The following is a 27,867-nucleotide window of genomic DNA, read 5'->3' as shown; positions in this document are numbered from 1 at the left end:
TGTAAATATAAAAAAAGTTTAAGGACCAATAGTGCAAATATTTTATGGGTGGAATGATCTAGAAACTAAGGAAAATGGATGAATTAGGACCAAATTGAATAAGTGAAGAATTATGAGGGACTAAATTGCAATTTTACCAAATTAAATGATGACTCAAAGATGGAATTTTAAAAAATCATCAAGGGTAATATGGTCAATTAGAAGGAGAGAGAAATCTAGAGACAATGATGATATTGGAGATATTTTAGATAAATTAAATAAATATTAGTTTATTAATACTTTAAATTGATTTTTTTAAATGATATTTTATTATTTTATTATTATTTTATTTAATATATATATATATGTGTAAGGAAAGAAAGAGGAGGATGAACATTTTTCCCATGCACTAACGTGAGAGAAAGAGAGAAAGAAAGAAAGTTTTGCTTTCTTTACAATTTGGTCCTTCTATAAAAAATTCACTATTTTCACCCAAAAATCAAAAGAATTTGTAATACCCCTACCCGTATTCATTGCCGGATTAGGGTACGAGGCATTACCGGAGTTTACGAATTAATTTTTTTTTTATATTCAATATAGCCCTTTTATAAATATCTAACATTTCCTGCAATATTAAATCGAGACCAATCCACATTAACCAAATCAATTCAACATATTTTCAAGATAAATTCATGCATATTTATAAGATAACGTCATCACATATCTAAAACCAGGTTTGTTAACCATACTAATGGCTAACTTTACATTCATTTCACGTTAACATTTACTTTGTTAGCTTATACATGCCATTGATTTCCAAAATAAAGTTTCTTTATATACCGAAATCCTAAGGTTGACAGTGTGATGTGTCTTCGACCAAATCCGACCTCCGAGCTCATAACACTACAAAACAGGGAAAAAGGAAACGGGGTAAGCACTTTGTGCTTAGTAAGCTCAAGTAACAAGAATTATACTTACCTAATATTTTCAATACAACATAATAAACATTCATATATCCATTCAATGCATTATTACCCTAACATGCACAAACTAAACATTCAAGTTAGTACAATAATTTCCATGTATCAATAATATATATACCATGATTGATGAGCTCGTCAATACCATGATTTCCATTTCCTTGTTATTTTTCCATATTTATCCCGTTGAATTTATCGGAATTTCGATGGATTTTCAGAGGTACACATTTATTGTACAATTCCGGGTCCGTCAATTCATATTCATGTGCACACATATCCATTTCAGAGAGCACACTCCCGCGAACCTCAACTTTGTAGCGGGATTACCAGTCCAAACTAAATCCCTTGCAATATAAACTCATAGAGTATTGTCGGGATTACCAGTCCAGGCTAAATTCAAACCCTAATTCGGATTACCCGTCCGGGCTAAATCCATTTTACACATATTCTTCTTGGAGGGCTATATCAGATAGGATCACCCGTCCTGCTAGATCCTTTTACCGTCAATTCCTTTTCGAGATCCATCGAATTTTCCTTTCATTCAAACGGATTTCTTCCAATTTTATCAAATATATCAATGTTTGATAAATTTTCATACAATGAACATTCAAATCATTTTCACATAAATAACATACAATCTCAAGCATTTAAGAATATAATTCAAGTTACATGAACTTACCTTGATGCTTGTTTGTAAACAATAAAAATCTACTAATCCAGAACTTTTTCCTTTCCTCGACCTAGCTTCGTATTTGAATCTTCCGAATCTAAATAAATAAATTTAATTACCAATTTAATACATTTCATGTTCATATGCAACATTCTCTATAATTCAACTATTATTTATAGTTCATTCAAAGCTGTCTACTTGAGTCATAGCCACTAAATTATTTATAACTTGAGCTACGAAACTCCAAATTAAGATCCGTTAATTTTCCCTGAAACTAGACTCATATATCTTTTTACCACAAAATTTTCAAAATTTTTGGTTTAGCCAATAAGTACAGTTTATTCTTTAAAGTCACCCCTGTTCTGGACAGTTCTGACCCTTCTTCACTAAAAATTAATTATCTCTCCATAAAGAATTCAAATAATGTTTTCGTTTGTTTCTCTTAAATATAGACTCATTAAGGATTCTATACATATAAATTTAAGCCCATAATTGTTTTTCTTAATTTTTTTTATGATTTTTCAAAGTCAGAGCAGGGGAACCCAAATTCATTCTGACCTTGTCTCACAAAATTCATTATATCTCAAAACTTACAAATCCATTGCTTACACTATTTCTTCTATGGGAAACTAGACTTAATAAGCTTTAATTCTATATTTTTTTCATCTTCTAATTCGATTTATACAATTTATGGTGATTTTTCAAAGTTAGTCTACTGCTGCTGTCCAAACTGTTTTTGTGCAAGCTGTTTATTACCATTTTTCCCCTAAGCTTTTAATAAATGATAATTTCATCCCTACTCAATTAGCCTCTCAATTGAGCTGATTTTTCTCAATTAACATTTTATTCTATCACCTTAAACTAGTTTACAACCTTTAGGAATTATAATTTCAGCAATAGACTTTAATTCCAATCATTTTTACAATTAGGTCCTAAAAAATCAATTTCTATTGAAATTACCTAATAAAATCATCTCATAAACAAATTAAAGCTTTAATTTCATTCTATTTCATCATAATATTACAGCACTCAACCATGGTGACCTTCAATTTCATCCATGACATCAAAAACTAATGAATTTAATAGTAGGACCTAGTTGTAAAAGTCTTAGAAACACAAAAATTACAAGAAAAAGGCAAGGATTAACTCACTTGGTGCAAAAATTATGGAATACCAGCTTAGAGAACCCTCCTATGGCATTTTTAGCTGCTGGAATTGAAGAGAAATGAAGAGAAATCTAGATATTTCCTATTTAGTCCTAGCTTTATTTAGTTAATTTTGCAATATTCCAATTTTACCCTTAATTTATCAATTTTTCTGCTGATTTCATACCCTTGCCGTCCAGCCCAAATAACTTTTGGGTCTAATTCCTTTTAAATCCTTTCTCATTAGACTCTTAAGCTATTTAATCATTCTAGCAACTTTTACACCTATTACAATTTAGTCATTTTCATTTAATTGACTACCCAAACATTAAAATTTCCTAACGAAATTTTAATACCACATTAATAACATTTCATAAATATTTATAAAATTATTTTTGACTCGGTTTTACGAGATAGAGGTCTCGATACCTTATTTTTACCCAATTTCTTCAATAATTTTTTTTCTATCTAATCACTAAATTGGTAAAATTTTTCTATCAATATTTTCATACGATTTTCCTATCATATCAATTTTCAAGCAAAAACATTGAAATAAATTTCTCTTTAAATCGGACCTATGGTTACGAAACCATTGTTCCGATAACCTTGAATTTAGGCCATTACAACTCTTCCCCCCTTTAAGGATTTTCGTCCTCGAAAATCTTACCAGTAAAGAGGTTTGGGTATTGTTTCCTCATTGCCTCCTCCGGTTCCCACGTCGCTTCCTCAATCCCGTGCTTTTGCCACAATACTTTCACCAAATTTATCTTTTTATTTTTAAGCTCTTTTGTCTCCCGTGCCAATATCTTGACTGGTTATTCACTGTAAGTCATATCCGGTTGAATCTCTACTTCTGTATGAGAAATAACATTTGAAGGATCTGATCGATATCGTCGTAACATAGATACATGAAAAACATTATGAATTCTATCAAGTTCCGGTGGTAATGCCAATCGATAAGCGACCGGTCCAATTCTTTCTATGATTTCATAAGGCCCGATAAATATTGGACTCAGTTTACCCTTTTGACCGAATCAGAGGACTTTCTTCCAAAGAGACATTTTCAGAAATACCTTGTCACCGACTTGAAATTCAATCTCTTTTCGTTTAAGGTCGGCATATGATTTTTGACGATCGGAAGCTGCTTTTGGACTATCCCGAATAACCTTTACTTTTTCTTCTGTTTCCAGGATCAAATCAACCCCATGTATCTTCCTTTCACTAAGCTCATCCAATATAAATTGTTCTACATTTTCTACCATACAAAGCTTCATACGAGCCATTTTAATACTAGATCGATAATCGTTATTGTAAGCAAATTCAATCAAAGGCAGACACCTCTCCCAATTACCTTCAAACTCTAGTATACAACATAGGAGCATATCTTCCAATACTTGAATTACACGCTTAGATTGACCATCTGTCTGAGGATGAAATGTAGTGCTGAAATACAACTAAGTACCCAAGGCTTCTTGCAATTTGTCCCAGAAACGAGACGTAAATCGGGGATCTCTATCTGATATAATGGAGGCAGGCACTCCATGTAGCCTGACAATCTTAGATATGTACAGTTCAGCTAGTTTATCTAAAGAATAATCCATACGTACCGGAGTAAAGTGAGCTGACTTTGTTAATCAGTCAACAATCACCCAAATAGCATCTTTTTTCCTCGGAGACAAAGGTAGCCCCGATACAAAATCCATAATGATTCTTTCCCATTTCCATTCTGGTATAGTAATTGGCTGAAGTAACCCCGAAGGTACCTGATGTTCAGCTTTAACTTGTTGACATATTAAACACCTTGATACAAACTCAGAGATATCACGTTTCATTCCCGACCACAAGTACATCTTTTTCAGATCATTATACATTTTATTACTCCCCGGATGTACAGACATAATACCGCTGTGAGCCTCGCGTAGAATCTTCTGTATGAGCTCTGAATTCTGAGGTACACATACCCTACCTCTGAATAATAAACAACCATCAGAGCCAATCTGAAATTCGAATCATTACCTGACTCACACTGTGCCCGTTTAACTTGTAACTTCTCATCATTCTTCCGAGCTTCACATATTTGCTTTGTAAAATGTCGGTTTAGTTCTTAATTCGCTAGGATTGAACCATCATCATCAATGATAACCGGTATTCATAGTTCAGTAAAGCAAACAGAGATTTCCTACCAAAGCATCACTACAACATTAGCCTTACCGGATGGTAATCAATAATCAAATCATAGTCCTTTATCAGTTCAAGCCACCTGCGTTGTCTCAAATTCAAATCTTTCTGTGTCATCAAATATTTCAAGCTTTTATGATCAGTATAAATATGACATTTCTCACCGTACAAGTAATGCCGCCATATCTTCAGCGCAAATACAATAGCAGCTAATTCAAGATCATGTACTGGGTAATTTCTTTCATGTGGTTTAAGTTGTCTTGATGTAACACCCCTCGCCCGCATCCAACGCCGGGACGGGGTTCGAGGTGCTACCTGACTTTTACTAACACTTCCATACTAAACAGGGCCATGAAATCTCAAATAATTAAAACTTTTATTTTCACATGCAATCTGTCCCTTATGCGAGCTTACGAGGCCCAATACATGCATTCAGGCGGTTCGGGACCCAATCGAGAACTCATGAAAACTTAGAAAAATCTCTTGCGTTAAGGCTTCACACGCCCATGTGCTCAGTAGTGTGGCCAGAAATAGGCTAATTATCAAGCCTTTTGTCACTCTCACACCACATACATAGATACATACTTATCCAATAACATACAACGTGGCATAAATGAGCTCTTAAACATCTACAAACATGTTATGCTCAAGTTATTTTCTTATGCAATAAATATTATAGAATTTGCCCATATCATTACCACATACTAGACATAACTATCATTACCTCACAAACCATTCATGAAGCATTATTAACTATTTACCAATCACTTAATCCTGCATTAGTTACTAGCTCATCAATGAATCTCAATTCAATCTCTAGGCATACATGTTGTAAGCCACATCACAAGAGATAATAACATACATGCATAAGAATAATCATATGGGCCCATAATGTCATTAGCCGACATAGGCCAATTTACATGACTAATACTACCTTAATAACAAGCCAACGCCTTTGGCTAAATCATAATATTACATACTCACATTAAAACCCTATACATGCCATAGACTCAATCACTTGAGTTTACTTACTCGATAACGTTAACTCGATAGGGTGATAATATCTCTGACGGCCTCCAACCCGAGCTAACTTGGAAACTCTAGAAAACATGGGAAAGAAGGGGGGGTAAGCTTTCGCTTAGTAAGTTCATATGAAAACAGTAAGCAACTCATTAACTTGTTTTATCAATGTTTACAACATATTTTCAAGTTCACTACAAGCTGTCTTTCTGAGCAACGGTCACTAAATTATTTATATCTGAGCTACGAAACTCCGAATTAAGTTCCGTTAATTTTCCTGAAACTAGACTTATTTTCTTTTTTTCATAAAATTTCCAGAATTTTGGTTAAGCCAAATAGTACAGTTTATTAGTTAAAGTCTCCCTGTTTCAGGGTATGACCACTCTGACCCCTGTACACTACAAACCAAATTTCTCCCTGTACAAAATTCCAACGACCATGCCGTTTATTCCCATAAAATAGACTCAATAAGGAATCCATTCATATAAGGTATAACTCTTAATAATTTTTTACAATTTTGGTGAATTTCTAAATTTAGAACAGGGGATCTCGAATTCATTCAGACCCTGTTTCACAAGAATTCAAATATCAAACAATATGGAATTCTTTTTCTTCCTCTATTTCTTTCATGTGAAAATAGACTCATTAAGCTTTAATCCCATATTTTATTCTGCCTCTAACTCATTTTCCACTATTTTTAGTGTATTTTCAAAGTTACACTACTGCAGTAACTCAAATCTGTCAAGGCTAAATTACTCATTGATGATCATTGTTCATAATATTAATACAACACCATTTTATCCATCATGGTAAGAATACATATTATGCATCATAGATCATCACATATCAAGGCATTCTCATAGGATTAGTATACATACTTGCACAACTTGTAACATAACTCGAGTGCATACTCACCAATGACTTACCTCATTGAGACCATCATTAACTCTTTCCTTGGATTGCCCGTTGAACACTTGGAATACTAATTAGATACTGGAAAAGCCTTTGCACATAAGTGCTTCAATTGTAGCTAAAGCTACCTCATATCTCATGACATTTCAATGCTCACTCGAGCTAGTCATCTAGATTCATAATTCCTAGTGACATGTCACTCGATCCTATTCTATTCCTAAGGTTCAAACGGATTTTTCCTCGCCTATTAAGGCTTTGTCTTATCATATTTCTATTAATTACATACACATTAATATCTGTACAATTCATGTAATGATAACATTTAAATACATGTATAGCATGGTATTGTTTACATACTGAACTTACCTCGATACCACAAATGTGAAAAGGACATACTCGTCCATAAATCGATTTCTTTCCGTTCTAGGTCCAAGTCTCAATTTTCATCATCTATAACATCACATTTAGCCTACCAATCAGTCACAATATTCATATGGGTCTAAAAATCATATTTTTACAAATTTTCATTTTGACCCTAAACTTTTGCATATTTGCACTTTTGCCCCAATGCTCGTAAATTAATTTTTATTCAATTTCTATAAGGTTTAAGACATGCTGAACATTTTCTCTTCTATGGCAACTCCAAATTTTCACTAATTCACACACTTATGACCAATTTGTAACTTTCACAATTTAACCTGCTTTTGACATTTTTACCGAAATTCATTGAATAAAACTCATATTTAACACATCAAACATTCATTATCCACTATAAATCATCAAAGCACAACCATATCATGAATGGGTAAATTTTAAACTCTAATTTCTCTTCAATCAATTGGTAGAAATAGAAAATTTAAGCTTGGGATCTCAAAATACGAAAATCATTAAAAACGGGACAAAAACCATACCTATATAAGCCATAAAAGCTTGGCCGAATGGAGCTCATCCATGGCTGCTATTTTCTGTTCTTTCCCACGGTTGAAGAAGAAAGAATGAAAAAAAATGATAGCTTTTATCATTTGTCTTATTATGTTATTTTAATTAATTTACAAAATTACCCTTTTATTTCAACCAAATTTCAAAAATACCAAACAAATATCCATTCACTAACTTATTAAAGGAATAATTTTCACATAAGGACTTTCAATTTAAAACTCATAACAATTAGGCACTCATATATAAAGAACTCAACTTTTGCACTTTTTACAATTTAGTCCTTTTGACTAAATTGAGTGCTCAAATGTCAAAATTTTCGAATAAAATTTTTACGAAATATTTTCATAAATTTATAGACTATAAAAATATAATAAAAATAATTTTTTTTTCGTCGGGTTTGTGGTCCCGAAACCACTGTTCCGACTAGACCCAAAATCGGGCTATTACACTTAAAGCATAGGCTATTACTTTACCTTATTGCATCAAAACACAACCTAAACCATTTAATGAGGCATCACTGTAAATAAAAAATTCCTTACCCGGTTCAGGCTGCACTAATACAGGTGCTTTTGTTAATAGGTCTTTCAATCGGTTGAAACTTTGTTGACATTCATCAGTCCACTCGAACTTTACATCTTTCTGCAATAATCGAGTCATTGGAGAAGCTATCATAGAGAATCCCTGTACAAATCTCCGATAATAACCAGCTAAACCCAAGAAACTTCTAACTTCAGATACATTCTTCAGTGGATTCCAATTGACAATAGCTGATATTTTACTTGGATCTACCTCGATGCCTTGGCAGATACAATGTGTCCAAGAAAACCCACTTCTCGAAGCCAAAATTCACATTTCTTGAATTTAGCATATAATCGCTTCTTTCAGAGAATTTGCAACACAATTCTCAAATGTTCGCATTTTCTTCTTCATCCCGAGAATAAACCAAAATATCATCAATGAATACTACTACAAACTGTCTAAAAGCACGGTCCGAATATCTAGTTCATCAAATCTATGAATCTCGCAGTGCATTAGTTAGCCCAAACGGCATAACTAGAAACTCATAATGCCCATACCGGTTCTAAAGACTATTTTTGGCACATCGACTCCTTTACCAGAATCGATAATAACTCGATCAAGATCAATATTTGAAAACACAAGAGCACCTTTCAATTGATCAAATAAATCATCAATCCGGTAACGGTACTTATTCTTTATGGTTGCTTTATTAAGTGCGGTAGTCGATACACAATCTCAAAGACCCATCTTTCTTTTTCACAAATGTAACCGGAGCACCCCAAGGTGAATGACTCGGTCGAACAAAACCCCTGTCAACAAGTTCTTGCAACTGTGTCTTTAACTCCTTTAATTCTGTAGGAGCCATACGATATGGAGCTATGGAGATCGGAGTAGTTCTCGGAATCAAATCTATAGAAAATTCCACTTCTCTTTCTGGTGGCAATCCTGGTAATTCCTCTGGAAACACATCGGAAAATTCACATACCACTGGAACTGCCTGTATTTTTTACTCAGAGACTTTGGTGTCAAGTACATAAGCCAAGTAAGCATCATACCCTTTTTTGACATACCTCTGTGCTGCCATTACCGAAATCATATCAGATAACCCCTCTGTCTGATCAGATTTAACCCGGAGCAACTCACCATTCTGACATTTTAGCATAATATATTTTTGTCTACAATTTATTACTGCATCATGCTAGGTTAACCAATCCATGCCCAATATCACGTCAAATTCATCAAATGGCAGTAACATCAAATCAGCCGAAAAACAATAACCTCTTACCATTATTGTACAATTTTTACAAATTTTATCCACCAATACAGACTGGCCCAGGGGGTTCGAGACTTTAACCACAAATTCAGTAGGTTCAACAAATAAATTTTTAATAATTACAAGTTTAACACATATATATGAATGCGTAGAACCGGGATCAATCAATGCAGAATATCAAGATCAAGTAAAGAAAATGTACCAAGAATAACATCGGTCTTGAGGCATCTTCTCTGGCACGAATGGCATATGTCCTAGCAGGTGCTCGTGCCTCAGGCCTACCTGCAGTATCTTTTGTACCTCTTCGACTACCACTGGCATTACTGGATGGTCGATGTGGTCTACCTCTCGAAACTGGATTACTCAGCTTCGATATCTGTTCAGCTTCTTTTTCACCCCTTTCTAGACAATCTCTGAAGAAATGGTCAAAAGAACCACATCGGTAACAAGCCCCGCTCTTTAATCGACATTCACCAAAATGAGCTTTATTACAGTACTGGCATCTCGGTTTAGGAGTGCCAACACTGCCAACATTGCCAACACTGGTCACTGATGGAGTAGAAGGCCTTGGATTAGTGCGTTGAGAACCTCGCTCTTTGCCCAAATACCCAATGGCTGAAGTAGAACGATCCTGATACTTCTTCAATTTCTTTGAAGCAGAAAACTGGGATTTTCCCATCGGTCTTTTACTAAAAATTCGAGCTTCCCTCTCAGCCTGTTTCTTTTCTTTGCTCAATTCTTCTGCTTTATAAGCTCTCTTTGCCAATGTAGCAAACTCTCGAATTTCAAGAATTCCAATCAGTAGCTTAATGTCTTCATTTAACCCTTCTTCGAATCGTTTGCACATTTCAGCTTCTGACTGTACCCAATCACGAGCATATTTACTCAATCGAACAAATTCTCTTTCATATTCAGATACTGATCTGTTACCTTGTTTCAACTCAAGAAATTCTTTTCTTTTTTGATCGAGAAACCTCTGGCTGATATATTTTTTTCTGAACTCGGTCTGAAAGAATTCCCATGTAATTTCTTCTTTCGGAACAACTGAAGCTTTAGTATTCCACCAATGGTAAGCTGTGTCTTTTAGCAGTGAGATGGCACATTTCAGATATTCTTCTGGTGTACAAGATAATTCCTCCAGAACCCGAGTAGTGTTTTCTAACCAGAATTCAGGCCGTTCGGAATCATCATCAACTGCTGCTCGAAATTCTTCGGCCTCATATTTTCAAATTTTATCTACTAGAGCTTTCCCTTTTCTGATAGATTCAATACCTGTACCTTGTGGGATCTCGAGAATCGGTGGAGGAGCAGGAGGGGGAGCTTGAACTTGCTGCACTAGAGGGTTAGTTCTTAAGTATTGATTAAACCATTCATTCATCATTTGAAAGAAGGCGGTTTTTGTCTCCTCCCCTCGTCCCTCTGTCTCGGGCCTTCTACTACTAGTTTCTTCTTTTTGTACTGAAGCCGGAGCATGACTCCCAGCTTCCTCAGATTGAGCTCGGTCGGATGACATTACTATAAGAAAAACATAGTTTAAATGGTCAGGAGATATCACACTATCAATAACAATTTAAATGGCATGTATAGCTAATCCTGTATTTGCTACATCGGTCCTAGAACCGACTAAACCGTAGCTCGATATTAATAAATGTAATACCCTACCCGTATTCATTGCGGAATAGGTACGAGGCATTACCGGAGTTTATTTAATTAATTTTTTTTATATTCAATATAGCCCTTTTATAAATATCTAACCTTTCCTGCAATATTAAATCGAGACCAATCCACATCAACCAAATCAATTCAACATATTTTCAAGATAAATTCATGCATATTTATAAGATAACGTCATCACATATCTAAAACCAGGTTTGTTAACCATACTAATGGCTAACTTTACATTCATTTCACGTTAACATTTACTTTGTTAGCTTATACATGCCATTGATTTCCAAAATAAAGTTTCTTTATATACCGAAATCTCGAGGTTGATAAAGGTGATGTGTCTCCACCAAATCGACCTCCGAGCTCATAACACTACAAAACAGGAAAAAGGAACGGGTAAGCACTTTGTGCTTAGTAAGCTCAAGTAACAAGAATTATACTTACCTAATATTTTCAATACAACATAATAAACATTCATATATCCATTCAATGCATTATTACCCTAACATGCACAAACTCAACATTCAAGTTAGTACAATAATTTCCATGTATCAATAATATATATACCATGATTGATGAGCTCGTCAATACCATGATTTCCATTTCCTTGTTATTTTTCCATATTTATCCCGTTGAATTTATCGAAATTTCGATGGATTTTCAGAGGTACACATTTATTGTACAATTCCGGGTCCGTCAATTCATATTCATGTGCACACATATCCATTTCAGAGAGCACACTCCCGCGAACCTCAACCTTGTAGCGGGATTACTAGTCCAGACTAAATCCCTTGCAATATAAACTCATAGAGTATTGTCGGGATTACCAGTCCAGGCTAAATTCAAACCCTAATTCAGATTACCCGTCCGGGCTAAATCCATTTTACACATATTCTTCGGGAGGGCTATATCAGGATAGGATCACCCGTCCGGGCTAGATCCTTTTTACCGTCAATTCCTTTTCAGAGATCCATCGAATTTTCCTTTCATTCAAACGGGATTTCTTCCCATTTTATCAAATATATCAATGTTTGATAAATTTTCATACAATGAACATTCAAATCATTTTCACATAAATAACATACAATCTCAAGCATTTAAGAATATAATTCAAGTTACATGAACTTACCTTGATACTTGTTTGTAAACAATAAAAACCTACTAATCCCGAACTTTTTCCTTTCCTCGATCTAGCTTCGTATTTGAATCTTCCGGATCTAAATAAATAAATTTAATTATCAATTTAAAACATTTCATGTTCATATGCAACATTCTCTATAATTCAACTATTATTTATAGTTCATTCAAAGCTGTCTACTTGAGTCATAGTCACTAAATTATTTATAACTTGAGATACGGAACTCCAAATTAAGATCCGTTAATTTTCCCTGAAACTAGACTCATATATCTTTTTATGACAAAAGTTTCAAAATTTTTGGTTTAGCCAATAAGTACAGTTTATTCTTTAAAGTCACCCATGTTCTGCTGTCGACAGTTCTGACCCTTCTTCACTAAAAATTAATTATCTCTCCATAAAGAATTCAAATAATGTTCTCGTTTGTTTCTCTTAAAAATAGACTTATTAAGGATTCTATACATATAAATTTAAGCCCATAATTGTTTTTCTTAATTTTTTTATGATTTTTCAAAGTCAGAACAGGGGAACCCAAATTCATTCTGACATTGTCTCACAAAATTCATTATATCTCAAAATTTACAAATCCATTGCTTACACTATTTCTTCTATGGGAAACTAGACTCAATAAGCTTTAATTATAGATTTTTTTCATCTTCTAATTCGATTTATACAATTTATGGTGATTTTTCAAAGCTAGTCTACTGCTGCTGTCCAAACTATTTTTGTGCAAGCTGTTTATTACCATTTTTCCCCTAAGCTTTTAATAAATGATAATTTCATCCCTACTCAATTAGCCTCTCAATTGAGCTGATTTTTCTCAATTAACATTTTATTCTATCACCTTAAACTAGTTTACAACCTTTAGGAATTATAATTTCAGCAATAGACTTTAATTCCAATCATTTTTACAATTAGGTCCTAAAAAATCAATTTCTATTGAAATTACCTAATAAAATCATCTCATAAACAAATTAAAGCTTTAATTTCATTCTATTTCATCATAATATTACAGCACTCAACCATGGTGACCTTCAATTTCATCCATGACATCAAAAACTAATGAATTTAATAGTAGGACCTAGTTGTAAAAGTCTTAGAAACACAAAAATTACAAGAAAAAGGCAAGTATTAACTCACTTGGTGCAAAAAGTATGGAATACCAGCTTAGAGAACCCTCCTATGGCGTTTTTAGCTGCTGGAATTGAAGAGAAATGAAGAGAAATCTAGATATTTCCTATTTAGTCCTAGCTTTATTTAGTTAATTTTGCAATATTCCAATTTTACCCTTAATTTATCAATTTTTCTGCTGATTTCATACCCTTGCCGTCCAGCCCAAATAAATTTTGGGTCTAATTCCTTTTAAATCCTTTCTCATTAGACTCTTAAGCTATTTAATCATTCTAGCAACTTCTACACCTATTACAATTTAGTCCATTTCAATTAATTGATTACCCAAACATTAAAATTTCCTAACGAAATTTTAATACCACATTAATAACATTTCATAAATATTTATAAAATTATTTTTGACTCGGTTTTTCGAGATAAAGGTCTCGATACCTTGTTTTTACCCAATTTTTCAATAATTTCTTTTTCTATCTAATCACTAAATTGGTAAAATTTTTCTATCAATATTTTCATACGATTTTCCTATCATATCAATTTTCAAGCAAAAATATTGAAATAAATTTCTCTTTAAATCGGATCTATGGTTACGAAACCATTGTTCCAATAACCTTGAATTTAGGCCATTACAGAATTTCCATAGCTACCAAGAGATAAAAATGTTAAGGAGACTATTGGAAGTTAGAATATCAAGTTGGATTCAAGAAATGGAAGCTAAAGGAGAGAGAAAATCAAGATGAAGATTGAAATCAATAGAAAAAGGTAAGAACATCATGATTTCAATATATTTTTAAGTTTGATATTATTGAAAAAGCATGGGATTAATGTTAATGTAGAGTTTCCTTACATATGTTCCTATGTTCTTGATATGTTAGTGAAGAGAAAATAAGATAAAGTGATGAGAAATAGTGTAGAAAAAGAAAATAAGGGTGTTATAAACATGGTAATTAATATCTTGCACTAAAACAGTTTTGGACAGCACCAGTAGTCTAACTTTGAAAAATCACAAAAAATCGTAGAAATCGAATTATAGGATGAATAAAATATGAAATTAAATATTATTGAGTCTAGTTTCTTATAGAAGAAATTATGTAAGCAATGGAATTTTAAATCATGAGATATAATAAATTTTGTGAGATAAGGTCAGAATGATTTCGGGTTCTCCTGTTCTGACTTTGGAAAATCATAAAAAAATTGGAGAAAAATAATTAGGGGCTTAAATTTATATGTTTAGAATCTTTAATGAGTATATTTTCAAAAGAAATAAAATGAAACATCATTCGAATTCTGTACGAGGAGATAATTAATTTTTACTGAAGAAGGGTCAAAACTGTCAGACAGCAGAATAGAGGTAACTTTAAAGAATAAACTGTACTTATTGCCTGAACCAAAAATTCTGAAAATTTTATGGTAAGAAGATATATGAATCTATTTTCAGGGAAAATTATAGGATCTTAATTTTGAGTTCTATAGCTTCAGATATAAATAATTTAGTGACTATGACACAGATGGACAGTTTGAATATTCATAAAAGTAAATAATAAAAATTTTAGATGATGTTACTTACAAGGGTGTTATATACATTAAGGATGTGGAATGGAGAGGAGGGGGCGGAAAATATATTATGGTTAATTTGCATGTTTTAGGCTCAAGGACTAAATTCAATAAAAGTAAAACTTTAGGGGGTAATTTTGTAAAAATGTCAAAATGACCAAATTGAAGGGAATGAATTATTTTATTATCTAAATTAATAAATTTAATGAAATTATTAATTTAAGATAGGGTGAAAATTGGGAAAATGATAAATTACCAAAATGCCCCTAAATCTTAGTATTTCTGCAATTTAGTCAGGTTGGTTCGTATAACTTGAATGAGCATATAAATATGTCAATTTAAATATTATATTGTATTTTATATGATGTTTGAATTAAATATATGAAATGTATGGATGTTAAAATGAAAGAAATAATACATGTTCTGAAACTATTGAAATGGATAAAATCTGTTTGAATATTGGGTTCCGGATGGATATAGGTGATTTCCCAAATGAAAGAGTTCCTGCATGTGTTGCAGAAATAGATAACCCGGACGGTTAATCTGACAAAAGCCTTCTCGAGAATATAAAGTGGATAGGATTTGTTCCTGATTCACTATAATACCTCAAAGTGGATAGGATTTGTTCCTGATTCACTATGGTAATTTAAAGTGAATAGGATTTATTCCTGATTCACTATGGTAACTTAAGGTGGATAGGATTTGACCTGAAAAGGTAATCCTGATTCGCTACAGTTACATGATATATGATTCATTATGGTAACCTAAGGTGGATAGGATTTGACTTGAAAATGTAATCCTGATTCACTACAGTTACCTGAGATGTGACTCGAGAGAGTGCTTGATGATTAAATGTCCTAAAGGTTATTTCTGAATATGAATTGATGGAATATGGAAATGTACGCTTTTAGTGTACTGTTGAAAAATCCATCGGAACTCCAATGATTCAATGGATAGAATATTTGATATGATACGAGAATTATAATATAAAAAGGATGTTAAATGAAACATGAAAATGAATGTTAAACGATATAAATTAATTGAAATTATCTTGAAAATTTCAGTAATGCCTCATATCCTATATTGGTCTCGAGTACAGGTATGGGGTGTTACAATTCATCAGACGCTTAAAAAGCTGGAACAGTGACCCAGGGGAAATAATCTAATTGGGAATAGCCTAGCCAAGATTGTTCGCATTAGAAGTCTAGGCTTAAGATTGTTTGTGGATGCTCCTTTGAGAATTTAGCTTGTATTGTTTCCTTTTCTTTCACCCCCGAAAACAGGTGTTTTCAATTTCTCTTACAAAAATTAAATTATTTCTCTAATTTTGAAAAAAACTTGACCTAATTTACTAAATTTGTTTTAAAAATGGCATATACACCTAATTTCTTCGATGATTACAACCACTGAATTAAATAATTTATTCAATAACTAATTGGATTCAAATTAATTAAGAATCAAATAAAATATAAAAACAACTTACAGATTTACTTAAATTGAAACTTAGACTTTAACCGATACCCAAGCTTTTAAATATATAAAAGAAAGGTTAGGGTGAATTACACCTAATGTGACTAAATGTATTACGTTTTGGTTATTCAATTTCAAAAGTTTTAATTTAAGTCATTAAATTGTTAATTTTTCTCTTTGAAAGCTAAGTTAGCGAGTTCCAAGTGATAATTTAATAATTAGTACGATGAATCAGCATCCTTCTACGAGTAAAGTAACATACATGAGATCCAAATTAATCTAGCGACTAATGTTGAAGATTGTAGAAGAAAACTATTTGAATTTTAATTTATAGATTCGCGACGTTTAAAATTATTTAATAAAAAAAATTAAACTATAAAAGAGAAAAAAAACAAGAACTTTTGAAAAAAAAAAAATCATACATTAACTATTTAAAAAATTGAGTAACTTAATTAAAAGCTTTAGAATAAATCAATCATATTTTATAATTTTTCACAAAATTATAATTACTTATTGAAGAGGAAGAATGGCCCGTATGGTGGAGGCTCCGTACTTGATCCACTTGGGGGAGGCTGAAGTAGATAAAATCCGGTGCTTCTGTTGGTGGGGTCTATTTATGATTATTTAATAATATTGGATATCAAATTTGCTTCTTTAGGAAACAAATTACGTCATCTGTTGAACCACTTTCTTTCCCTTCCCAATGAGGCAAATCTTACCTAAAATTGCTATTAATCACAATCAGTGGCGTGGCATTACTTTTACCTCATAGCATTGTCCTTTGAACCTTCTAGCCAAGCATCAAATCAAATCATGAACATACACTACCCCATTTATATCATGAATCAAATTAATAAAATTCAACTTGCATCCTACTTTTGATGATTATTCCAGTATCCAAATATAGAAAGAACCACCACCACAAACGCCCGAATCCCATAATCACGATTAAAAAAGCTTTTAGGTTCAAACTACATATAGTCAAGTAATATGAATTTTGCTTTTTTCAATTAAAAAAATGGAATCAAGATACGATTTCCTGCATTCACATACGTAAACACCATGATTTTAACCTAAACTGAAGTAGGAGAATATGGTAAAATTTCAAGTGTAGATGATAAAAAGAGTAGATGTTTGTATTTACAGAGTATAGTGTAGAAACTTTTACAACCTTAAAAAGGAAAAAAAAAGAAAAGGACAATACAGAAAGCTATATATGAACATTCTATGACACTGTCACTGGTTTATAATGAAACATTCGTTGCCATCAGCTCCAAATTGCCTTCAACAAATAATCATGGAAGAGCCTTGTTCATGTATATCGATGAAGATGAAGAAAGAAAGGCAGCAACCAAAGCAACCATTCACCTTCCTGCAATCAATAGCAGCCTAATAAGACATCGTATAAATAATATTATAACCATGAAAACACACACACACACACACACACACACACACACATACACACACACACACATATAAAATAAGGTATACTTTTGTTTTGGTAAGGAGTGGATCTCTAGGTTAGACACAGCCAGTTTGCTCCACCAATTCACTTGCAAAACCACCCCAGTTACATTGCTTCCAGCTGATTAAATCCTCCAACTCAAGATAGATCTTGGAATCATTCACTGATGATAGCTCTTCATTTGTTGCATTCTCAACACCTGAGCTTTCCCCTAGCAGATTTTCGGACATAACATCATAAACAGAAGACATTGCTGGTTCACTGCTCTTTTCATCGTGAAGGGTTTGGTTGTTGTTCTTCTCCTTATAATCAGGCAAAAGCTTTGAGATCTCAGCAGCTTGTATTGATTTCAATCCCTCTTCATCAACTTGGTTCCTGCACTTGACACTTAGGTCAGTCATCCCCATAGCCCCAGGCAAGCACTTTGTGACTTGCGTCTCAAGAAACTTCCTTTTCTTGCTAAAGCTAAACTCCCCTTCATCAATCTCTATATTTTGCTGCTTCCTTTTCTTAGTCAATCGATTAATAAAACTGGGATACTTTGCTATTTTAGCAATGAAATTGCACATTTGTTGTTGCCTACACTCAGCAAAACGAATCCGCTCATGAACAGCACTCAGCTGATGATTTGATTCTTCTTGTTGTTGTCTCAGTTTCAAGACTTCCAGTTGCAGTATACTCCGATCTTTCTTCAATATCTCAACTTCAGCTTCCAAACCAATATTACTAGTTGAATTATTAGCACAATTCACTCCACCTTGTTGTTGCCTATTATATCTACTTCTTCTCTTAATGTTTTTCAGCAAATGTCTCTTTCCTCTTTGAAACTCCTCATTTGCAAATTCCCATCTATCTGAGTCAATCTTTCTAAACCCCTAAAACATCCCAGAAAAGAATATACTCAATGTTAAAAAAAAAAAAACAAAAAACAAAAATTTTAAAGGCCCAGTGAAAATTTGATATATAAAGACAGGGTTAAAAGTGCTTACATAAGTGTTGAGTTGGCGGATGAAACTGGAGAAGTTCTTGTGCTTGAAATATTTAGGAAGGAGATCTTCTGAGAACTTATAAGAATCCCAAACGATGAAGCTATTGCGGTTAATGCTCCAGGAAACAATCGGGTCGGTTACCGGATCCTCCACCATCTCATATGTTTTCTTCAAAAACGGAGGAGGACCCGACTCGTTCAATCCTTCCATAGGTTTCGGCAAATCAACAGATGAACTGCAAGAAGACGACCCATAATTGCTGACGTTGTTACAATCCCCGCAGTTCATCATATCATCAATGACACCGGTTTCATCATCATTATCATCTTCTTCTTCCTCTTTAACTGCTTTGATCAACAAAGCCTCTTGATAATCTTCTTCTCCGCTACTTTCAGCTACTGGCTCTTCCTTCACTAGGATATTATTTGACTCCATTTGATTAATCTCGTCTCCCATTTTCTTCGAAAACGCCGTCGTGTAACTCAAACATAACCCTTCTCCGCCTCCATTGTCAGGCACCACCATGTTCACCGTTTTGTTTTGTTTTTGAAGAAGTACAATTTATTTTTTTTAGAGGGGTTTTTAAGGTGGATGCGGCAGCGACAAATGAAATTAACGACACTGATATCGGCTGTCTAACTCTAAACTCCAAAGCATAAGGATAAGTCGCCACGTTTCATTTGCTTTTCTCACTTTTTTGCCATTTGTAGCTATCCTTTCATTGTCTCCACCTAATCTAAACCCTTTTATTTTGGTTTATTTACAATTATTCCCCTTCAATGAGACGGTGCCACGTGGGTGCACAGGGAAAGCAAACGGTGAGCTCCTTGTTCTTTTCTTTTTCTGTGATGAAAATCTTTAACCGTGCAATCGCATCTGCTAGCCGTTGGATGGACAGGATCTTGCGGTTACAATACGACAAGCATTCGGTTATCCCCCTGCATGGTCGCCACTTGTCGGTCCAATTATGTCGTTTTGGGAAAAAAGGAGTCATTGTGTTGGGACAATGGGTGAGATTCAACCGATAGAATGGTGCCACGTCATAGAGTGATGCGGTGTGGAGGCAAAAGCCGAAAACCTTAGCAACATCACATTCAGATTTAAGCACTACCAATTACGATGGTAGCCGTATAAGTGGCACCGAAGACCGAGTGTCAGATTTGCTAGGCATTTCATTTATTGTTTGGACCCTTTTTAGCTTAAAAAAGGAAAATAAAGAGTAAGATCGTGGCTTAATCTGCTCCTCTTATTTACTTGCAACATACTTTATTAACTAACTTTCTATATATCCATAAGATAAACTAAATAATTACTATAATCTAAAAGAATTCTACCTACAAGATAAACTTGTAGCCTTGTTTACTTCAATTGATTAACATGCTTTTGTTGTTTTAAAAACTGGTTCATTTATCCATCCAACCGATGCCGGATGGATAGGCATCACTTTAATTTGTTTTCATGTCTAATAGCCAAAGGGATTGGTCTTTAATCGATATTGATGGAAGATGAGTGTTTTTGTTGTTTTGTTCCACATTTCAGGTCAGTCAAAAACAAAGTTGTAACTATATCAACAAATACAATGAATGGTAGTCTAAGTCCAAACAAATCACGTTGTTTGATAGTTAAAAACACATTAGCAATTTGGCAGGAAGGATAGTATACGCCAAACAGTGGAGGGCGGAGCCCTCATATTATCCAAACTCAAACATCTTCCATATCTCTCTTACACGTTGGGCACTCTTCTTTTTTTAAGAAATGGAATGCACAAATCAAATATTAATTTTAATGATCAATAAATTAGATGAATTAATCTAATCCCATAAATAAACTCGATTATAATTGAATTATGCAACAATGACCGAATATCACAACCTAATTAAAATATGCCTGGGTCGCATAGAATTTTACCTAAAACAATAATGTGACCATATTTTTTTTAGGGTACTGTCACCATATTTAATATGATAGACAAGGGGATAAATTCCTTTTTAAGGTAATGGAATACAAAAATTAAAGGTGGAAGAAGAAGAGCACTTGGGTTTCGTTTCCTTCCTGCTGTGTGCAACTGTAATTAATCCAGTTTGAAACCTAGTCCAAAGTTGTGCAAGCATTCATACCAAGGCTATGCTGACATATATTGGTGCCTATTTGCTGATACAGCTTTCCAGCTTAAAGGTAAGCGACATTCTGGGGCATCATCATTGAAACAATACACGATCAACTTTTGGCTTTCAATACTAATCAACAAGAACAAAAATTGATGTGATGTGCTTATTTGATCATCTAACAATTAATTACATAACAGAGTTTAATTAAATTATAAAGTTAATTTGTTCATTTTCCTTCAAATGCTTTTTTTCATCTAATTACGGTCAAGATGTAAGGTGAGTTTGGATGAACAGTGCATTTAACTGCGGTTAGTGTAAAAATAGAAGTGACAATGAGATTAAATACTGTAGCGATACTGTAACGTAAGACAAAAAGTAAGTTAACTGTACCGCACCGCACCACACCACACGACACCGCCGCCCCAAACCCACCCGTGAAGACATTGAATTGAAACAGTGACAGTGGATTCATGATTGATGCTTTCAAAGTCAAGTGTGTCATCCAGCATCATTTTTGGGTCTACCTCTGCGCCTGCCTTTACCCTATCTGTAAATCACCTCCCAATACCATTGCCATGTCACTCGAGAATCATGGTGTCCGAGTTTGAGGAACCATTCACCTATTATTATAAATATTTGTTGACCGTAAATGATTCTGATGTCACTTTCCACCGATCTAATTCACGGATAGTTTAAACAAATTAAGCTTATAAAACGAATGCAGACTTTGTTCCAAAATTAAAGGCAACGGGCTGCACAACACCTGATTATAAGCCGGATTTAGACCAGACAGTATAATTAACAAAAAAATTTACGCATCCAAAACCCAGCATTAAAAACTCAAAAGACCCAAATTAATTATTGATAAAAAATATTTGTATTCATTAAACAATAGTCCAAACTGGACTCAAATCTATTCCAAGCTCGGCCCGGCCGAGTCTAGATTTCACCTTTTCTGACCCATGGGTTACCCCATGGTAGATTCCTGTATACACCAATATTTAGAATCATTTCAAAACTAAGTAATTACGAAGTGGCAGAGACCAACTTTAAATTTCGGTTCCTGAACCAGAGACAACAACAACATGCTAACGTTTCCATTTTCATCGAATCCAAAACTAAATTTAGCCGGAAAAATTTGTAAAGAGATCTGCACTCACAAGCTCATCAACTATGCTTCTTTTGGTTGAAGCCAGTAGTCGGAAAATGTAAAGGTCTTGAGGGCTGCACACCACTAGCTTAAAGCCAAACATAAAAATCACACTAAAAAGGAGAATATCACTCCTTCTCATGAAAAAGTAATGGCGGGGAGATTTAAAATGAATGATCACTGATAAGAGAAACCCTACTGCAAGTCTGCAGCCGCAGATATTTTGCTCAAAACTTGAGATTCTTGAAGGCTGCTCCATGCTGGATTTAAACTCGTTGGATAACTGGATATGACAACATTACTACTAGCCTGATTTTATAATATGGAGTGAGAAGATGTCGACTCATGAATTTCTTGGGAAAATAAAGGATTTCACCTCCGTCAATTGGTAAAGCCAGGGCGATGACAACCTGCCTATGCCATGAATTATGTATGCTCAACAGTTGGCCTCAACCCTGTCAATTAAAAACTGAAATGAATGTCTATAATAACAGATATACAGATGGCACTAACCCTAAATGCCTCTTTACAGCTTTAATCAATTCTCATTCACTTGTGCAATATCCTGCCCACCCCAAACCCCAAAATCAAAACCCGTTTTCAAATCAAATGCTTCTGCGATATTAACCATTATAAAGTTGGTATTCATTTCTACTTTATTTTGCTGCCAACACTAGACAAAATGTCCAAAAGCTTCGAAGTTTTTGCTGTCAGTTTTTGTTCCTTCACCTGTTCTGCTATCCCCTGTTTCACTATTAACTGCAGTTCTAATAGCAGACTGATTTTTCTTCATTCCAAACTCAAACATTGTTGCAAATGCTAGAGTAGACATCAGTGCCTTCTGAGATGAATTTGGTGTGCTTTTAGGTGTTATATTCTCTGATGATTGACCTGTAGTGAGCAGGGAAGCTGGCATCTTCCATGGGTTTGCATTGGAGTCATATTGTTTGTCAGACAACTGTTGACTTCCATGAACAGATTTACCCTTGACATCATCAAACTTTTTTGCCACTGCCAGAGTAGAAATGAGTGCTTCCCGAGCAGAATTCGGCGTGCTTTTATGTGCTAACCACTCTGAGGATTGACCTGAAGTTTGTGGAGAAACCGGCAACTTATATGACATTGCACTTGAGTTGCGCTGTTCACCAGCAGTATAATTAATCTTTGGAAGAGATCCATTGTTAACATTATCTGAACAGTAAGGCAAGCTAGATGATGTACTACTTTCAGAGCTAACCAGTTTTCCCAGAGTGAGATTTATTCCCGGTGGCACCACTGCTGGATGAGTTTTCTTTTTATCTGTACTCGATGTATTTGGGGTAAGCTGACTGCTGAATTTACCTCCACCACCTTCAATATCACTGGGTTGTTGCTTATATCCATCTGCCCCATTCGCCAAACTAACTTTCCTAGTGGAATCTTCTAAAGATGATTTTCCAAACGATAGAAAATTTATACCCCTTGGTACCATTTCTGGCTTTTTCTTTGGACCATCATTCCCATTCTGAATTGTGTGTGATTCACTTTGGTGGCCCTGAATCCCAAGTCTGCCACTTCCATTCATATTCAGAGATGAGCTACCTTGGATAAATTTACTTGATTCTGCCACAGATGGCTTTGTAGCAGGACCACGTACGCCTAACATCCTTTGATTACTTTGACTTCCAACTCTTCCACTTTCATTCATCTTTTGAGATAAGCTGCCTTGATTAAGTTGAATTGATTCAGCGATGGATGATTTTGAAACAAAAAGAGAGTTTACAACTTTGCAAGCAAGATTAGGTGTTTTAGATAGAGAATCTGCCACAATTTGTTTTTTGCTTTTGTCAGAAAAACCTCCTAGAGAATAGGACAAGGCATTAGCATTCTTAGGTGGAGCTCTGCTGATATTCAGTCCTATATCAGAATCACTCTGCAATGATGACTTCAGTGGAAGATCAGGAGCAATGGACAGAGATGCAACATCTCCCTCCAGTGGCTTCTGAAACGAACACAACGTCATTATTACCCACCCAAAATCAAATAATTGAAAATCTAGTGCTGTTTCTTTTGAGAAATAAGGTTACCTTGTGTGAAAACAAACAATCATCACCTCTGCTGCAGGAACCTTTAGTCGTATAATTGATACAGGGATACTTGGAGAGCTGGTGATCAAATGGACAATCGTTTCCCTTCATGCATGACTGACGTGCAAAATGACTGCAAGGCTGCAACAATGGAATCAAAAACATTGTAAGACAAGCAAAGCTAGAGAGAGAGAGAGAGAATTAAAATTCAATTATTCAAACTAAGGACATAAAAATCTATGCAACTTGTGTTTCTATCAGCTAGTAGGAAATATTCATGTTTTTTCCAGATTCTTAACTAGAAAGATGCAAAATGAATAGAACTACAAAAGTTGTTGCCAATAGTAATTAGCAATAGCAACAATCTATAAGTCAATCTATAACAAAAAAAATCTAACAAACAGGTACCAAGAAAACAATGAATTATAACAGAATGCAGCTACTTGCATAATATAAACAAGGAAACCAAGCCAAATGAGTAATGACTATACCTGAGATTTTGTCAAAGGTACTGTATCATGTGAGAATTTGCACTTCTCACCCTGTGTGGAAAAATGATATTTAGGCCACTTAATACCATACCAACATAGAAAACATGTTTGAGAAAATTAGTTAAAGAAATAGAAGTATAACCTCATGACACCTTCCTTTCAGATAATGGCGACAATATGTTACAGTTTTTGGTTTCAGAACTGTCTGCACTTTCAACCTTTTAACACCAAGCTGCCGGTTTTTCTCTGCTCTTTTCTTTCGTTTATTCTTCTGCAGAACAGAACATAATAAGTGAATCATTTATACCTTTGAAGAGCATTGAGAGAATGTATGGAAAACATGAAAGCTAATTCGTATATGACTAAAAAGTGCAGATTTGATCTTCGGAGAAATTACCTTGAACCATGAGCTGTAAAGTTAGCTAATAAGAGTCTGTTTAAAAGTTCAAAAATACAAAATAGCAAACTGAAGTACCTTTTTCTTTTCTTTCTTCTGTGCAGGAGTCAGAATTTGACTTTTCTTATTGCTGAGACCAACATCCTTCTGAAAAAATAGGAGAAATCGTACTTGTCACATGTCAGAACTCTCAGACCAATACTATTATGACAACATAATTGTAAATAACCTAGTTCATAAGCCCTCATATACCTTCCAGACAAAGATTTCTGGCAGACTCTTGAACTCATTTCATGTCTTTTGGTGCACGAAAATGCAGTTGCTCATATGTGCATTCGTGAGAGCATGTGTGTGAAAAGAAGAGAGAAAGACAAAGAGGTGAACAAAGTTTACTGTTTTACTTTTGTTAAACTATTTATCAGTTGGAACTGTTCTAGATCTTTAAAATTTGGCATTGGTCATTGGTCAAGAATGGTGAGAAAGCAATACAAAGGAGGAAGCTATGAAAAGCATTGTCATGTTGTAGCAAAAAATAGCTGTAAAATCATGACCTAACATCCTGTATGTCAAATTCTTAAGTTGATGATTGGAGCCATTCTTGATTTATTCAAATAAACAAAAGGTAAAATGTTGAAGATCTTTGAAATTCATTTCAAAGAAAATAAAATGGCACCATCTTCATATCATAGAGAAACCTCACATGAAAAGGCAAGCTCAGAAAGAGGATGGCAATGACAGATGTTACCAAACGTAACTAAACAAGTTCATAATTGCAGATGGTCCCTAAACGGAAAAAAAATTGCAGGTTAGAGCCATACCTTCGATTTAGTTTCAATGACTTTATTTTTGTGTCCAATTTGCTTCTGAATCTTTCCACTACATTCCTTTCTTTGCATCATTCCTAGTTCATACACCATCTGACCTGTCTCACTTCCTTTAAATTCCCCAGTTGTAACTTTGTTTGCAATTGGAGCAACATTTGTATTAACGAAAGTAAACTCAGAAGTTCCATCATTAACAGTGCTTTCTTCATTGCAATAAGGGTGTTTGTCATCAAAGGTGCCTCCAGAAATTAGCGTCTCTTCCACCTTTTTTCCTGATACCACAGCATCATCTACCTTTTTTTCTGATACTACTGCATCATCTAAGAGTATATCAATTGACTCATTCACAAGCAGACTCTCACCAAAAATTTCTCCCTCTTCAGGTTCTCCTTTTTCAACCACTGGACCAGGAGAACACATTCCCTCATTGGAGGGGATTATGTTCTCCAATTCCATCTCTTTTTGCTGAATTTCATTTTTCTCATGCATCAAGTTAGTCTTCAACGATGAACTTTGGTCTTTGACTTTCCCACTCAATTTTGATACTTCAACTGCCAAACTCTTATTTGAAGAGATTCCAAAGGGGTCGATATTCTTTTGATTACCACCTTCCATGTCTACTTGTGTCTGACCAACTGTTCCAGATTCCATAACAACAGGTGGACAATCATTATGTTTATCTTGATTATTCAACAATATGCCCGAACAATTATCACCCTGATTCTCGCCCAATGTTGCGGCTGAGCAGTTACTAATCTGATGACAATCTTCATTGCCTTTCATGATATTTTCTAAATCAGCAATTAGCATTTGTTCCCGACCAATCTCTCCATCCTGAAAACCGTTGCCTTTCATGCTACTATTAACCATCATATCATTTTGATCAAATAAATCCTGACCATCGTCCATTCCCATTATCTGCTCAATTTCATCTATTACCATTTGTGTGTCATTCAAGCCCTTGTCCCGGAAAACAGCACCTTCAGAACCTCCATTAGCCACCATATTTACAGGCTCCCTACTATCTGAGACAATCGACTCGCCAGGCTCCCTGACATCATCTCCACCTTGTTCACCTCGGTTACCACCATTATCTTCAACAAAAACAAAGAACATAAAAAATAAGAACAACAAAGTCACTGAACCTAAATATTGAAGGAAGTTAGTGTAGTTACTTAAGAAAGCAGGATTGTATTTATCTAAAAGAAGAACGGAGTGAATGATCAATTCCCAAAAATCAAATGAAAACAAATTCTAATTGCTTTATCAGCGTGGTAACAAAAACAGATTTACTTTAAATTCAACTCAGCCTCTTTTATTATTATTTTCTTAAAAAGAAGTAAAAGAAAATCTGAAGAATTCAAATAAATACATTACCAGGTGTTTGTGGAAGAGGAATAATGGGAGGGGCAGTGGCTAGTGGAGAATCGCCGTAACAAAGGGACATGAGTCGAACAAGATTACGGTAAGTTACACTCCTGAGATGCGATCGGCGATGAGGAGGGAACGAAAAGGGAACTCCTACGCCTGCCTCTTGCGGTTCCTCCATCTTTTCCGCCAAAAATTAACTTCTAAATTCCCTCTCTCACAGTTATTTTAGCGGACTTAAAACCCTACTAAAGGGTTCTTTTTTTTTTTTTTCCCTTTTTTAAATTTAAACATATTTTCTGTTTTTGTCCTTCGAAGTTAATGCGGGACCGCCATTTCAAGGCTTTTTCTCCAAGGTTCACGAAGCGGTAGCGTTGATAAGCTGTCATTGAAACGACGCCGTTGGGTGCGTTAGAGTTAGACGCTTCGAACCGTTTTA

At 34.5% G+C, this 27,867-nt stretch overlaps 2 protein-coding genes and 1 long non-coding RNA gene across 6 annotated transcripts; all 3 read right to left on the bottom strand.

Annotated features, from left to right (window-relative positions):
• Window positions 1-655: 655 nt before the first annotated feature.
• Window positions 656-7,906, bottom strand: LOC128292769 (uncharacterized). Its single transcript, XR_008282681.1, has 4 exons — window positions 7,796-7,906; window positions 3,442-7,334; window positions 1,639-1,726; window positions 656-882 (listed from the first exon to the last, which is right to left on the bottom strand). It is a non-coding gene; the product is annotated as an uncharacterized LOC128292769 (long non-coding RNA).
• A 9,776-nt stretch (window positions 7,907-17,682) lies between these two features.
• Window positions 17,683-19,696, bottom strand: LOC108485517 (heat stress transcription factor A-7a-like). 2 transcript variants are annotated; one of them, XM_053028869.1, is made up of 3 exons: window positions 19,025-19,696; window positions 18,062-18,910; window positions 17,683-17,956 (listed from the first exon to the last, which is right to left on the bottom strand). In XM_053028869.1, exons 1-2 carry the CDS (start codon window positions 19,547-19,549, stop codon window positions 18,092-18,094), a joined length of 1,344 nt encoding a protein of 447 aa, XP_052884829.1. In that variant the 5' UTR covers window positions 19,550-19,696; the 3' UTR covers window positions 17,683-17,956; window positions 18,062-18,091. The 2 variants fall into 2 exon arrangements, with proteins under 2 accessions (XP_052884829.1, XP_017644857.1); XM_017789368.2 differs by having other exon boundaries at window positions 17,683-17,939; window positions 19,025-19,690.
• Window positions 19,697-21,990: 2,294 nt separating this feature from the next.
• LOC108486343 (uncharacterized) lies at window positions 21,991-27,773 on the bottom strand. 3 transcript variants are annotated; one of them, XM_017790352.2, is made up of 8 exons: window positions 27,438-27,772; window positions 26,055-27,154; window positions 25,315-25,383; window positions 24,982-25,110; window positions 24,840-24,890; window positions 24,349-24,489; window positions 23,520-24,263; window positions 21,991-23,420 (listed from the first exon to the last, which is right to left on the bottom strand). In XM_017790352.2, exons 1-8 carry the CDS (start codon window positions 27,607-27,609, stop codon window positions 22,956-22,958), a joined length of 2,871 nt encoding a protein of 956 aa, XP_017645841.1. In that variant the 5' UTR covers window positions 27,610-27,772; the 3' UTR covers window positions 21,991-22,955. The 3 variants fall into 3 exon arrangements, with proteins under 3 accessions (XP_017645841.1, XP_017645839.1, XP_017645840.1); XM_017790350.2 differs by having other exon boundaries at window positions 21,991-24,263; window positions 27,438-27,773; XM_017790351.2 differs by having other exon boundaries at window positions 21,991-24,260; window positions 27,438-27,773.
• Between the last annotated feature and the right edge of the window lie 94 nt (window positions 27,774-27,867).

This window comes from Gossypium arboreum, chromosome 5, assembly GCF_025698485.1.
Source record: "Gossypium arboreum isolate Shixiya-1 chromosome 5, ASM2569848v2, whole genome shotgun sequence".
Taxonomy (NCBI): domain Eukaryota; kingdom Viridiplantae; phylum Streptophyta; class Magnoliopsida; order Malvales; family Malvaceae; genus Gossypium; species Gossypium arboreum.
The sequence above is the reverse complement of the archived record's forward strand: the minus strand, read 5'-3'. Positions and strand labels throughout refer to the sequence as shown.